Here is a 12,974-nt window from a genome sequence, read left to right on the forward strand (position 1 = left end):
CTCTCTTTCTCGTAGGGACGTGGGTTGGCTTGTAGTGATTTTTTGTTTTTCCAAAACATCCTTCTTCTCTTTGGCGAGTCACTCGAGAAGGTCCTGGATGCCGATAGACCGACCAGGAGTGGCGCTTACTTAATTATCTAGTGGTGTATGGTGTAAAGACTATATTTATAAAAAAAGAATAAGTATATTTATAAACTTTAAAAAAGAAGAGTTATAAAATGTGTGCAATGTAGATTAGAGCTGACTGGTGCTTAAATATTGGGTGAGTTCGTAGCAATGGTTTGGGGCCTTTTTAAGGTTATAAATGTAGATTATGTTATTCTTCACGTCTCATTAATTATATTTATTTTACAGAAGTTGACATCATGTGTTATAAGTGATTTTTTTTTAAAAAATAAAAATAAAAATTAAGTGATTGATGATCACAGTTGTATGATAATAATATAACACTTTATTAAATAGCATGAGTCATTCACATAATATTTAATTAAATTTTCTTTATTTTAAAGATTAGTAGTTAAGAGGCTTTTTTTGAAACAAAAAGAGTATATATATATATATCAAATACTAATTGTAAAACTCATATTAACTTTATGATGATTAAAAAAAAAAAAAAAAGAGAAAAGAAAAAGAGTACTAATCTAGCTCATCTAGATGAGATGTCTTGACTTGGGAAACAAGTAGAACAATATGAGGTTAAGTAGTAGAGAAATGCTACATTTTTCTCTCTTTTTTTTTTTAATATATTTTTTTAAAGTTAGTTTTTAAATAATAGGTCATCATCTCATGACTCACATATTTTTTAAAATAATAAATCTCATAAAATTGTAAAAATCATTTAAAAAGATGAATGTTACGTTCCTCTTGTCCTAAATAAATATTATTATTATTATTATTTTTTTTTTTTTGAGGAACTTGGAGTTTTTTTTTTTTTTTTTTGCTTTTTTAGAAAACAATATCAACCATACAAATACTAGAAAGAAAAAAAAAATCATAGTATTTCTCATTTTAAAAACCAACTTTTAAAAATATTTTTTTAAAATAATGTAGCGTTTATCGTTTCAAGCGCGTGGAGCTTTTCCTTAAACAGAAGGAAACCTGTGCACGATACACACACGTGGGGCTTAAGGCGGCGTTTACATTAGTTTAGAAGGACCCACTTTGACATGCGTGAAATTAGAGTCCACTTGATCGGACGGTTCCGCAACAGCGCTTATACAGATTAGGCAAAAGGTGCACGCACAGTGGGGAGGGAGGGAAAAAGGAGATTTCATCGGACGGTAATAAAGAAGGTAGAATCTCGTCATTGCTGTCTCCACTGAAACCCGATGATAAAATTCGGCTGCCTTCGTCATATGTGGGCACGTTTCTTTATTTTTTTATTTTTATTATATTTTATACACATTTATATTTTTATAGTTTTTGTTTTTAGTGACCGCCTTATAAAAATGAAGGTATTTTTGCAGCCTTGGGAGCTTTTCTCTTCCCAGTCCATTCCCCTGCCTCTCATCAGAAACACTCTCTTTTACCCTAGCAAGCTTCGGCGGCGATTTCTCTTCAGTCGTCCTCCCCAAACGATTCCGAGGTTGAGGCTCTGCTAATGATTCTTTATCTCTGATTTTCGATATTTGTTCTTTTATACTGGTGGATTTACAGCTTTCATTATATGTTTGGCTGACTTTGGTGTATGGTTTTTGTTTTCTTGTGTATCCATATTCAATCTTGGAAGGTTTTCATTTGTTCTTACGGAACTGGACAGTCTGGCTATCGATAATCAACAGCAGCGGCAGAATAATACTGGATTTGTCAAGGCCAATCACCACAAAGTCATGGTATTTTTTTCCTTTCTCCCTCGCTTTTTTTTTTTTTTTTCACAGTGCACTCCTCTGCTTCATTGTTTCTTTTCTGTTTGCATTCTTTTCCTAATAAATACCATTTTCGATAATCAGGTGAGTCCTGTAGGCCGAATGGGGAACGATGAATTGGGTCCCCCATGGCTAAAGCCACTGCTGAGAGCTAATTACTTCATCCCCTGCTCCATTCATGGAGATTCCAATAAAAGCGAATGCAATCTGTTCTGTTTGGACTGTATGGGACATGCTCTATGCTCCTACTGTTTGATCAATCACAAAGATCACCGCGTTGTGCAGGTTTTGATATTTATTTCTATTCTCTTGTTTCTCTTTTAATCTTGTTATATGAGGAAATGTGTTATTAAAATTGTATTGGCTTGGGTTGGTGCAGATAAGACGATCCTCGTACCACAACGTTGTTAGGGTTAATGAGATTCAGAAGTACCTCGACATTTCTGGTGTTCAGACATACATTATCAATAGCGCAAAGATTGTGTTCTTGAATGAGCGGCCACAGCCTAGGCCTGGAAAGGGGGTTACTAATACATGTGAGATTTGCTGCAGAAGCCTCCTTGATTCCTTCAGATTTTGCTCTTTGGGTTGCAAGGTGATTTTCTTTCTCAATGTCACTCTCTGATTTCACACCATTCTTGTGTTCCTACTCGTGTCTCTGCCTTATTTGACTTTGCTTCTTTGTGGGTTGTACTTTTTCATCAACCTAATTTTTATCTTCTTCTTTTTTTTTTTTTTTTTTTTTTTTACATTTTTTTACTCAAATATTTAGGAGGTTCCGATTTCTTGTTGATGTCGATTTTCCTTCCCGTGATCTTTGGTTTGGTGGTTACTTTCGTGTTAGAAGTTTTCTTGGCGACTACTTTGAATAACATTTTGTTTGCTTACCCTGTTTTATGCCCCGTTCTCTCACCTACTCTGTTTATTTCTCGCTGCTTCTTATTTCTTCTTCCTCTTTTCCTGACTAAATTGCCCTTCCCATTTGTGTCATTGTCATCAGCTGGGGGCTATGAAGCGGGGTGAGCCAGACCTCACGTTTACACTGAGAATGAAGCACACCAGGGACGGGTTCCATGGTGGGTCAGAATCAGATGAGTCATCAACCCCTAAGAAGATTCGGAGGACGAACATTTTCAACCGCATGATGATGGATAGCCCTGCAATTTCATCTGATGGCCACAACAATTACGGTGGAGAGAGGTCTCCCAGTTCCGGGGATGAGGCCACTACAAACATTTCACGCTTTTCACCCGCAACGCCTCCGATTTTCAACCACCACAATGCCCGGAGAAGAAAGGGTATACCCCATCGAGCTCCATTTTGAGATGAATCTATCATATACGTACTGTGAAGTTATAGCTATATGGTGAATTGAAGTGATAGACTTTATAAAAAAACTAATCGATAAATTAAATAGAAAAAAGATTAAAAAAAAAAAGAACAAAATGTGGGAAAGGAAATGCACAGACTTAGCTTTGTAAATACTAGAAAGACAAATAGAGTGTGGTTTTTTACTAGGGTCTGAAGTATGAGGTGGTCTCTCATATATATATGGTAATTACTGTTGGGATTTATGTCTTAGTTAGAAATTTTAGGATATAAATAATAGCCTATCCTTGTACAGATAATTACATATCTGGGCTTTGGGTTGTTGGAAAGATATCATAATGGAATGGCATCATGCTGGCATATGTACAGAGAACATATTTTGTGCATATTGACAGTGTTTTTTTTTTTTTGTAAAATGAAAAAAGAAAAAAAAAAATTATACTGTTGTGTGTTTGATTCGTGGTTTATCCCATATATGCCTTGTGAGGCATGTCCTTGTTGGGTATTTCGTTACGAACTTATCTGACAGATGATCGTATATTTGGAACCAATATTAGAAAGTACATTAAAGTAACTGCACGAGTGGGTTCTCTTTTTGTATTCTTTAAGCTTTTAATGTGGAGTTCGATCATGTGAGAAAGCATGAGGGGAAAAAAAAAAAAAAAAAAGAAGAAAGAAATGAGTGGAAATATGAGCTGGCAGTTGCATATTTTTTAGGCATGTCGTGCTCTGTGATACATTAAATTTTGTGAATGCTACACTAAATTCACAAGATGGCAGAGTTTAATATTGTACCATGAGAAGATCTTCATACATGAATTTATAATGAATGCAATGATGATGAAACGAGTTTTTTTTTTTTTTTTTTTGAAGAAATAATTTGCATTTTGAGTTATTAGTTAATAAAAATTTTAATCGACAGAGCCGTTATTTCCATTGTGATTCACATTCTTGGTTATAAAGCCGACAACTTTTGGTTCATGTTTGGAAATGTTCTGTAGCTTGAGATATAATTGTGCGTTTTCCAAGTTAGGCCTCATATTTCAAGCATGGGAGGGCCCCTTTATGGTCTAATTCAAACCATGTGGTAGCCATTTAAAACTAGTATATTATTTTTGTAGATAAGAACGATTAGTGATGCTCACAGTTGATAGATGCCGATTACTTTTGTTGCACTAATAAATAACACCATAATCTTGTGGTCAATTCAAGGTGCCTCAACCCATCGGTCCACCGAAGTGGTGTGCTTTGAAAGAAAAAGGGTCTTTTCATTAACAAGTGGTTCTTGATTGATACAATTCAATGGGACAATGTAGCTTTGCGGTCACGTAGAGCTTTGGTTTGATGTGAGATCGAATATTATTATTAGAAGGGGAAAATCTATTTTACCCATCAAGAATTTTTAAAACATTATAAGGGTATATTACTAATTTTTAAACTTTAGGGTTTAAATTAAAAAACTCTTAAAATTTTTTCCCTTATTTTAATTTTTCAAATTTTGGGTAATTTCAACATAGAGGTCGTATAAAAGATACATGCTCAAAATAAATTTTCTTGCCGTAATTTTTTATTTGCTGTTCAAATTATCTGACACTTATTCATGTGGCAAATTTCATATGAACTTTTTTACAATTACTATTTAAATTATTAGCATTGTAAACAACAAATTGTTAGAAATCACACAATTGGTGCGAGTAGAATGCTATAATAAGCAAAATGTTTGGAACCTCATATAAGCCTAGACAAGACGAGGGAAGTTTATATCAAGTAAAGCTTGGGAAACACGTTAACCCCACAATTGACAAAGACGAGGACAAGTACTTCTTCATCAGATGCTACCCCATCTATTTTTTATTTCTTGTTTATTGATGTATCTTTTGAATATATGTATAGAAAAATAATAAAGCAAGTGGATTATGAGAGTCGTGAAGAATCTGAAGGGCTGCGTGTGACTCCATTCTCCATCCATTTCCCAGCTTTCCCTTTCTTATCTTTCTCATAGTAAAGGACGATGATTGCTTAATTTATTTAATGAATTATTGGGGGCCAAAACAGAGGACGACATCTGCTAGCTCCTCTTTAAACTGAGAATGGATGGGGGTGGGGTGGGTGACGTTTCCGATGTACAACTTCACAAATAAATTAAATTAAAAAACCAAGCAAAACCAAAAAGGAGGTGGATGAGGGCTGCTTTGTCAGCTTCTTAGGTGCTTACATGACTCACTCTCCTCTGATGGGCTGCCACGTATACTCCATCTCTATTCTTGGCCGTACACGTTTCATCGCCCTTCTAATATTCTGGAATAGGTGCGTTCTTATCCCCTGCCCTTGTGTTTCGAGAACCATGTCACTGTTACGCCTTATACATATATATATATATATATATATATATATATATATAGAAACTAGAAAGATTGAAGTGATGAGATTTGGCGCCTAGTAGTGGGATACGGTGGGTGGGGTGCCATGCACTGTGCTGGATTAATTAATGGGCATCTTTTATTCCCTCTTTTCTCCATTTTCTATCATTTCTACGTTCCATATTAAATTTCGTATATACCTTTATTTACTGACTCATCAACAACAACTATTAAATTTACTTGATGGTTTTGTGCCTTTATCGTTTCCACTACAGTGTTGATGATAAGGTTGCCTCTGCTGCTGGTTTGGCATTACTCATCTGCAGTGTCATCACTCCTCCTTTGATGACCTAATCATCTATCTACATGGAGCTTACCCAGTTACCCAACCACCCCTTCTTTATTACTTGTTCATGATTATCTCATCTTTTCAATCCTTGTTACTAAACAAATATCGAAAAAAACAAATTTCAACAATTTTATTGTTGAATGATTAATAATTCGAATAATTTGTCAAAAACAAGTTTTAGATTACCATTATCTCTAGTTTAAATTGCGCGCTTACAATTTTATCGTCAAATTACCGGAATCCAATACACAAATGGAACCTCCTCACGTGCAGGAATTCTTGACACCATGCGGCTTCAAGTTGAAGATAAGTTTCCGCGGAGTGAGGAAAAACAGAGGAGAACAAGTATAGATGGAAGCAAAGCTGCACGTGTACTGCGATTTTCTATAGGTGGAACTGTCTGCGGATTGCCGTGTGTTAAAAAGTCAGTAGTAGAAAAGACTCAGATGCATATAGTAATGAAAACAGGACCTTCCACATGTGGCGTTCCTGCTCATTGACTTGACACATTTCCCCAAAAGGAACCCCTCGTGCCAATAGGGATAAAAAAAAAAAAAAAAAACATGGGAACACAAATACAATTAACTACTAACAAAATATGTGTTTGGATAATATCTTAATTAAAATAGTCAATAAAGTTTTTGTCCATATGAATTGGAGATTTTTTAAAATAAGATTAACCAATCATATTTATAAGAATTATATGCTCTAAAAATACACATAAATTTAATAAATTAGCTTAATTTTTTTTTCATCGATTTGGTTTGGCATAAAACTTTTGTCCTTTTCATGATTGCTAACTATCTCATTCAAGGTTGTAAATTTTTGAAAACAATATTGGAAAAACAGAAAAGAACCGCATGTCTAACAAAAATATCGGTTTGAATGAAGGAAATTAATGCAAGCTTCAATAATAGGGGGTGTGAGGGGATTTATGATGATGATGTGTATTACGACCGAGTATACCTAGGCTTAAAACAAATGTTAGCCGAATGATGATATCCATCGGCTCCAACTAACAATACCTAAATCCTCCTACCAAAGGGGAAAGCTTAGAATAAGTGAGAGCTAACTACCAATACCAGTCCCTACCAAATTAGATCAAGACGCAACGTCGCTCTCAAATCCTCTTTCTCAAATAATTGACTAAACGACTTCAACACAAAAATAGTACCACTCGTCAAATCCAAATTGGTATCAAACACCTAAAGCCAGAGGAAAAGGGGAAGAAATATCACCCCAACCCAATAATTTGGGTTGGGGTGATACCAAAGCATGCATGGGTATACCAACTTTCCCTATCACCTCAAGTTCCTCCAAAATATACACATTATTTCTTACAACTTCTTCGTATATCAACATAAAAGGAAATTTCATAGATTTTAATATTGATATTTCATGCGCCAATATTCTAAGTAAATAAAAATAACAATTTTATAGCCAATTTATCACTGGACAAAGTTTTCTTTTGAATTGAATTGGAGAAATTTCATCTAATGCTATTCTTCACACTATATTTTCACACCAACTATTGTATTATGTTTTCAATGGCTAACACTTTCGTTATTTTCAAGTGGCCGACTTGAAAAGCTACTTATAAAACACAACAAATCAGCCAGTGTGAACATGTAATGTGTAGAATGGCATTACTTTAAAATTATTACAAGTCTCTTGAGCATATGAGAAGCACATATATTTTTAATAGTTTTAATAAAAATGCATAACAAGACGGGATTTGCATTAAATTTTTACAGCCCAATTTTAAGAAAAACAGTGTCATTGCCATTTCAGTTCAAGCTCATGTGGGCCTCGTTGTCCGAGTATGTGCCAAACCGTGTGCCAAATAAGGAAGTGGCAGAGGATTTTGGGTTTTGCCTTTCTGGGGTTTTGGTGTGGGCTTCAAAATATGTATATAGGCTGTCTATATGTTTGGCTACGTAAACAATCTAGGACAGTAGGACAGAACTTTTAGGCCTCTCCCGCTGAAGCACAGGCCCAGTATATCTATGTGTGGAATAAGAATTGCACGTTAAGGCCTGCTTCCCTTTTCGTTTGCATAATTTATCATAATTGTAGTTGAGAAATGATATTATATTATTAAACAATAAATTTATAAAAGTTGGTTGTTTTTGACTGCATGTAGGCTGTAGCAGGCTCTGACTGGTAAAAGTCATTAACTACATACATCATTTATGAGTCTATGAACAGCGCTCTGACGAAGGATTTTGATTTAATAATAATGGACTTTGAGGAAGTCAATGTGTGATTATTCAATAAAAGGGAGCAACCAGGCGAGACAAGTACAGAATACAGGACTGCTGTACTGCAACGGCCATTGACGGACAACAGCCTATTTCCGGTACGGTTGGCGAGTCAAACAGCGTACGCGAGAAGAGTGAATCGGTTGTTTTCTTAGCCAACACGGGAAAAGTAAAAATAAAAATAGCACAATAAATACGGGCAAATCCTTTTTCTTTCCCAATTTTTTTTTTCCCTCTTCTGAACAATCCAGACATTAACAAACAGTTTTTTCTTTAAAATATTCCCAAAAACTTAAAACTATTTTTAAATAACTTTTATTTGTCATTCTTCTTTATTCATTCTAAAAAAAAAATTACCAAGCTTAAAAAGGTAAAGGAAACACGGCATTGGTTTGCTTGCATGCCAAGATTTAAGGACAAGAGAATCCGATGGACGTTCGAGATGACGCGGGGTTGTAGAAAATGGGCCGCGTACGCGTCATCGCTTATGACTTAAGACAGCGACGAATTATTGTTTTTGATTAATTCTTCAACGGAATTCGTTGATGACGGCCTCGAGTGCGTCATCGCCTCCCCCAAATACAACCAAATTTATATCACACCTTCCCACTTCATTCATTTCCCACATTCTCTTCTCGGATCCCAACTCGATCTCCCCCCACTACGACTGTACGGCTACTCGTACTTCTCTCCTCCTCTCTTTCACACGCACTTGCCGAGTTTTGAATCTGGAAACTAATGGGTGCTTGCTTCTCCTCCGTGAGAGACGACTCTCGGTCTTCTCAGCCCACTGCCAAGATCATCTCCGTCAACGGTACCCTCCGCGAATATCCTGTTCCAGTCACTGTCTCCCAAGTCCTTGAGGCCGAGCGTTCATCGTCTTCTTCTTCTTCTTCTTCCTCGTCTTCACCGTCCTTTGTCTGCAATTCTGATCGTTTGTATTATGATGATTACATTCCAGTGTTGGATCTGGACGATCAACTTCAGGCCAACCAGATCTACTTCGTGCTTCCCGCTTCTAAGCTTCGGCAGCGCCTAACCGCCTCCGATATGGCCGCCTTGGCCGTTAAAGCCAGCGTTGCTCTTCAGAATGCGTCGAGCAAGGGTGGTCATCGCCGCAACAAGGCCCGTATATCTCCGGTTCTTGTGGTGAATCAGTCAACTTCCTTACAAAGTAACAAAGTTAATTATGGTTACCATGGTATGGATGATGGGTATGCACCCAAATGGCCAAAGAAATCTCCCGGTGTAAATGGGAAGCCGGGGGGTGTTGCAGCCGGTGGATTATCTCGAGCTGGGTCTGTGAGAAAGTTGCAGAGATACACTTCTAAAAGGGCTAAGATGGCGGTTCGATCCTTTAGAATCAGGTTGAGCACCATTTACGAAGGCGATGTTCTCTAGGTCTTTCTTCTCTCTGTAACTACGTCAGGCCAGAGAAAATTTCTCTATTTTTTTTTTTCTTTTCTTTTCTTTTTTGTGACATACTCTCCCTATGTAAAAAGAGGATGGGATTGAGTGTGTAGTTTTTGTAGCTTGATTCACCACCCCTCTGAATCATTCATCTTGATATGGGGATTTTTCCTGTGAAAATTTTCATGCTTCTCATCTCGATCTATACCTTTCTTCTCTTAATTTCATTTGTTTGTTTGTTTTTTTTTAGCATTTTAATAATTAATCAAGAAATACCAGGCCTTAAATTTGGAACAATAAGAGGTATTCGGAGAGCACAAACAAGATTACAATGGCGATAGGCTATATCCTAGTGGAAATGTTGTTAGAAAATTTGTTTGAAGCGGCCATCGTGCTAAGTTGGCGTTCCTATTAAGGAGATAAATATGAAACAAAATATTCAATGCTTGATCAGGTTTTTTTGTTGTTGAGAAATGAGAATGCAAGCGAGCGTGTATGGAAACGCAGACTTCGGAATAGTTCTAAATGGGCTGGCGGCGGCCAAAAAGCGCTCAAACGTGCTTCCATACACATTCCTTTTCACGCGTATCGCCTAAATTTGCTTTACCCGAGTTTGGGAAGTTGCTTCCCATGTCTGATTTTGCACGTTGCCTTTCCCTGATTGGCCGGTCCTGTTTCCATTTGATGCAATGAAAGTCAACAGCAGTAATTCCTTTGTTGACGTCCGTATCCCCCTATCATTGCGTTCTCACCCCACTTCTTATTGTCCTTGCTGGACCGGGCCTTGACAGGAGCCCACCAAATATTCTTATGCCATTGTAAGGCCCCTTCAGACCGGGCATAACCACCACCACACCCCAAAAAAACGAGTAGAGAGAAAGACAAATGGGCCTAGTAGTGAAATAAGCTCAATGCCACCTTTGGGGTTGATACTTGATATATATGCATTTGTTGTATGAAAATGTTGGGCATTTCATTTACAAAGCTTTCAATTATTTTTCTATATACAGGGAGAGAAAGAACAAATACAGACTCCTTTTATTGAGTAGTTTATACTTTGAATTGTTGGTTAATGCTTTCATTTTGATGAGAAACAAAAAAATTGTCAACTAAAGCAATCATTACAAAAATAGAAGCAATCGGTAATCCTTGATTTCTGAATTTACTTTTTATTTATTTATGATGATAAACGCACGATCCCCTCTTGAGGGACCTTATGATATAAATTATATACGCGTGACATTATTTATCTTCAACATACATTTTACGATCATTACAAAAAAACAAAAGCTATCAATAAACCTTGATTTGTGAGCAACCAATTTTAAAAATTAAAATTAAGTGACTTCCAAACAACAAATTCGTGAATATTAAAATATTGGGTTATATAATTTGTCCAGTCCAATCATAAGAAAGAAAGTCATGGTAATTTATTTTGTTTTTATTTTTATTTTTCCAGATTAGTGTAGTATGAATGAGTGAAACCTTCCAAATTGGTAATATGTATGGAGATAATTATATATAGAGTAAAGTTGAATGGATCTTTATCTTTAAGCTTTGAACCTTATTTGTTTTAGCCATATACACTGGATGCCCACAGTCCACATGCCCCCACCGGTTTCCCACTTCCTCCTACTTAGTACGTGAAAATGTTATAAGGCCTCCTACTTTAACAGCAGTAACTATTCTTGTCCCCTCACTCATGGCTGTATCAAAAAGTACGTGTGTCACCCTCAACATCAATGTTTCTGTGCTTGTCTCATACGTTGTCATGACGCCCACCTAGCTTGGTCTGCTACCCCATGCCTATTCTCTATTTCGCTAATTTATTCTTTAATTAATCTTTTCTTCACCATAATCAAACACAACAAATTAATTAACCACTCTATTAATTCAATTCTATTTACGTTGCCCTGGTTAATTAAATAATGTTGGTTTGGACACATTAGTATTTAGTGGGGAGAAAATATTTAAAGTATAATATCTTCCCTCGCCCACTAATAATATAGGGCTCAAGCATGAAGCACCTGGATTTTGTCTTAATCACATATAACAATATAAATCATAAAGGTGATTAAAAACTAGTATAGGATAATCTGTAATGGAATAAAAAGGTACGATCGATATAGAAAATGCAAAAGACGTTCCATTATTCCCAAAGGGAAAAAAGGTAGCTACCTAATGTTATTTTATTTTTGTACTGGGAATTAATATTAATTTAGTATATATAGCTAAACCATTAAAGAACTGAGATTTTAAAAAATGACTAAATGCTTTAGGGCAAGTGAGAAAAAAGAAGAAGATTTGTTTGCGTTGTTTACTGGAGGAAGTATTAATTAGTAGCTTAAAACTGCAAACCCCCGTGGACCAATATAGCATTGATCCCACAATTAATTAATATGGTAACTTATTTGTTCATAAAATGTACTCTCAACTAGATAGCTAGCAAGTTAATTGGATATCCAGAATTATGGTTTAACTGTGTGCTTGTGAATGGTTGTTTAGAGCAATACAAATGTGAATACGACCGATGAGGCATCAAAGTGTGGATTGTCGTGCCTTCATATCAGGCACAAGAAAACTCGTCTCAGGGCTTGACACGATTGCGACCGATCATTATTAAAAACCAAAGGGGCAAGCTTCGCTTTATATAAAGAAAAGAGGATGTGGGTGATCCTAATATTTTGTTTTCTTCCTGAAACGAGTCGACAACAAAGTTGTACATGGCTTTTCCTACAGAGACCACATAGGTCGGTCCAATTGGAGGACCACCGATTCAAGAGGTGCTGCACAGCACACTAAAATAAATGAAAACGGGAAGCTTTTCAAGAGATAGGCAATGGGAAGCATGAATGATTGAATCATAAGGTAGAAACAAGCGTGCAAAAACCTAGTTCTCTCTCATTCACTAACGCGGCCGGTGGGCCAAGATCGAGCCTATATATATATATATATATATAGGCCATGGGGTGGATGCATGCTCTCTGATTTTGTAATTTCTCTCCTTTCCTTTTCCTATTAATTAATTAAGAATATTTTGAGAATGAGAGGAGAGGAGGATAGAGCTTCTCTCCCTCTTCTTTTACTCCTTTGATCATTACTAGCTTTACTATCCATTTCTTTCATAATTTCTATGACTACTTCCTACATATTTGATGTTTACTTAAACCATCAACTCCTGTGGCCGTGACTAGCTAGCTAGCTCTTTAAATGTATTTGTATTTGTATTTGAATAATGCTACTCAACAACATTCAATTATCACTCTTATTTCATACTAGCATACAATCCACTGTCATATAGAGAGAATAGAGTCCTATTATGCATTGGCTAATTTTTTTAGAGCAATAATGCCCCATAATTGTGTTCATATATGTGCGTTTTTTTTTTTTTTTTTTTTTC

General features: G+C 36.1%; 2 protein-coding genes across 2 annotated transcripts; both read left to right on the forward strand.

Annotated features, from left to right (window-relative positions):
* The first annotated feature begins 1,437 nt into the window (after positions 1 to 1,437).
* Positions 1,438 to 3,648, forward strand: LOC132189756 (uncharacterized). The gene is made up of 5 exons (XM_059604540.1): positions 1,438 to 1,585; positions 1,730 to 1,832; positions 1,950 to 2,150; positions 2,245 to 2,460; positions 2,866 to 3,648. The coding sequence occupies exons 1-5, from the start codon at positions 1,449 to 1,451 to the stop codon at positions 3,187 to 3,189; spliced, it is 981 nt and encodes a 326-aa protein (XP_059460523.1). The 5' UTR covers positions 1,438 to 1,448; the 3' UTR covers positions 3,190 to 3,648.
* A 5,141-nt stretch (positions 3,649 to 8,789) lies between these two features.
* On the forward strand, positions 8,790 to 9,765 carry LOC132190260 (uncharacterized). Its single transcript, XM_059605198.1, has one exon. It carries the CDS (start codon positions 8,903 to 8,905, stop codon positions 9,563 to 9,565), a length of 663 nt encoding a protein of 220 aa, XP_059461181.1. The 5' UTR covers positions 8,790 to 8,902; the 3' UTR covers positions 9,566 to 9,765.
* Positions 9,766 to 12,974: the final 3,209 nt, after the last annotated feature.

Source organism: Corylus avellana, chromosome ca8, assembly GCF_901000735.1.
Source record: "Corylus avellana chromosome ca8, CavTom2PMs-1.0".
NCBI classification, from domain to species: Eukaryota; Viridiplantae; Streptophyta; class Magnoliopsida; order Fagales; family Betulaceae; genus Corylus; species Corylus avellana.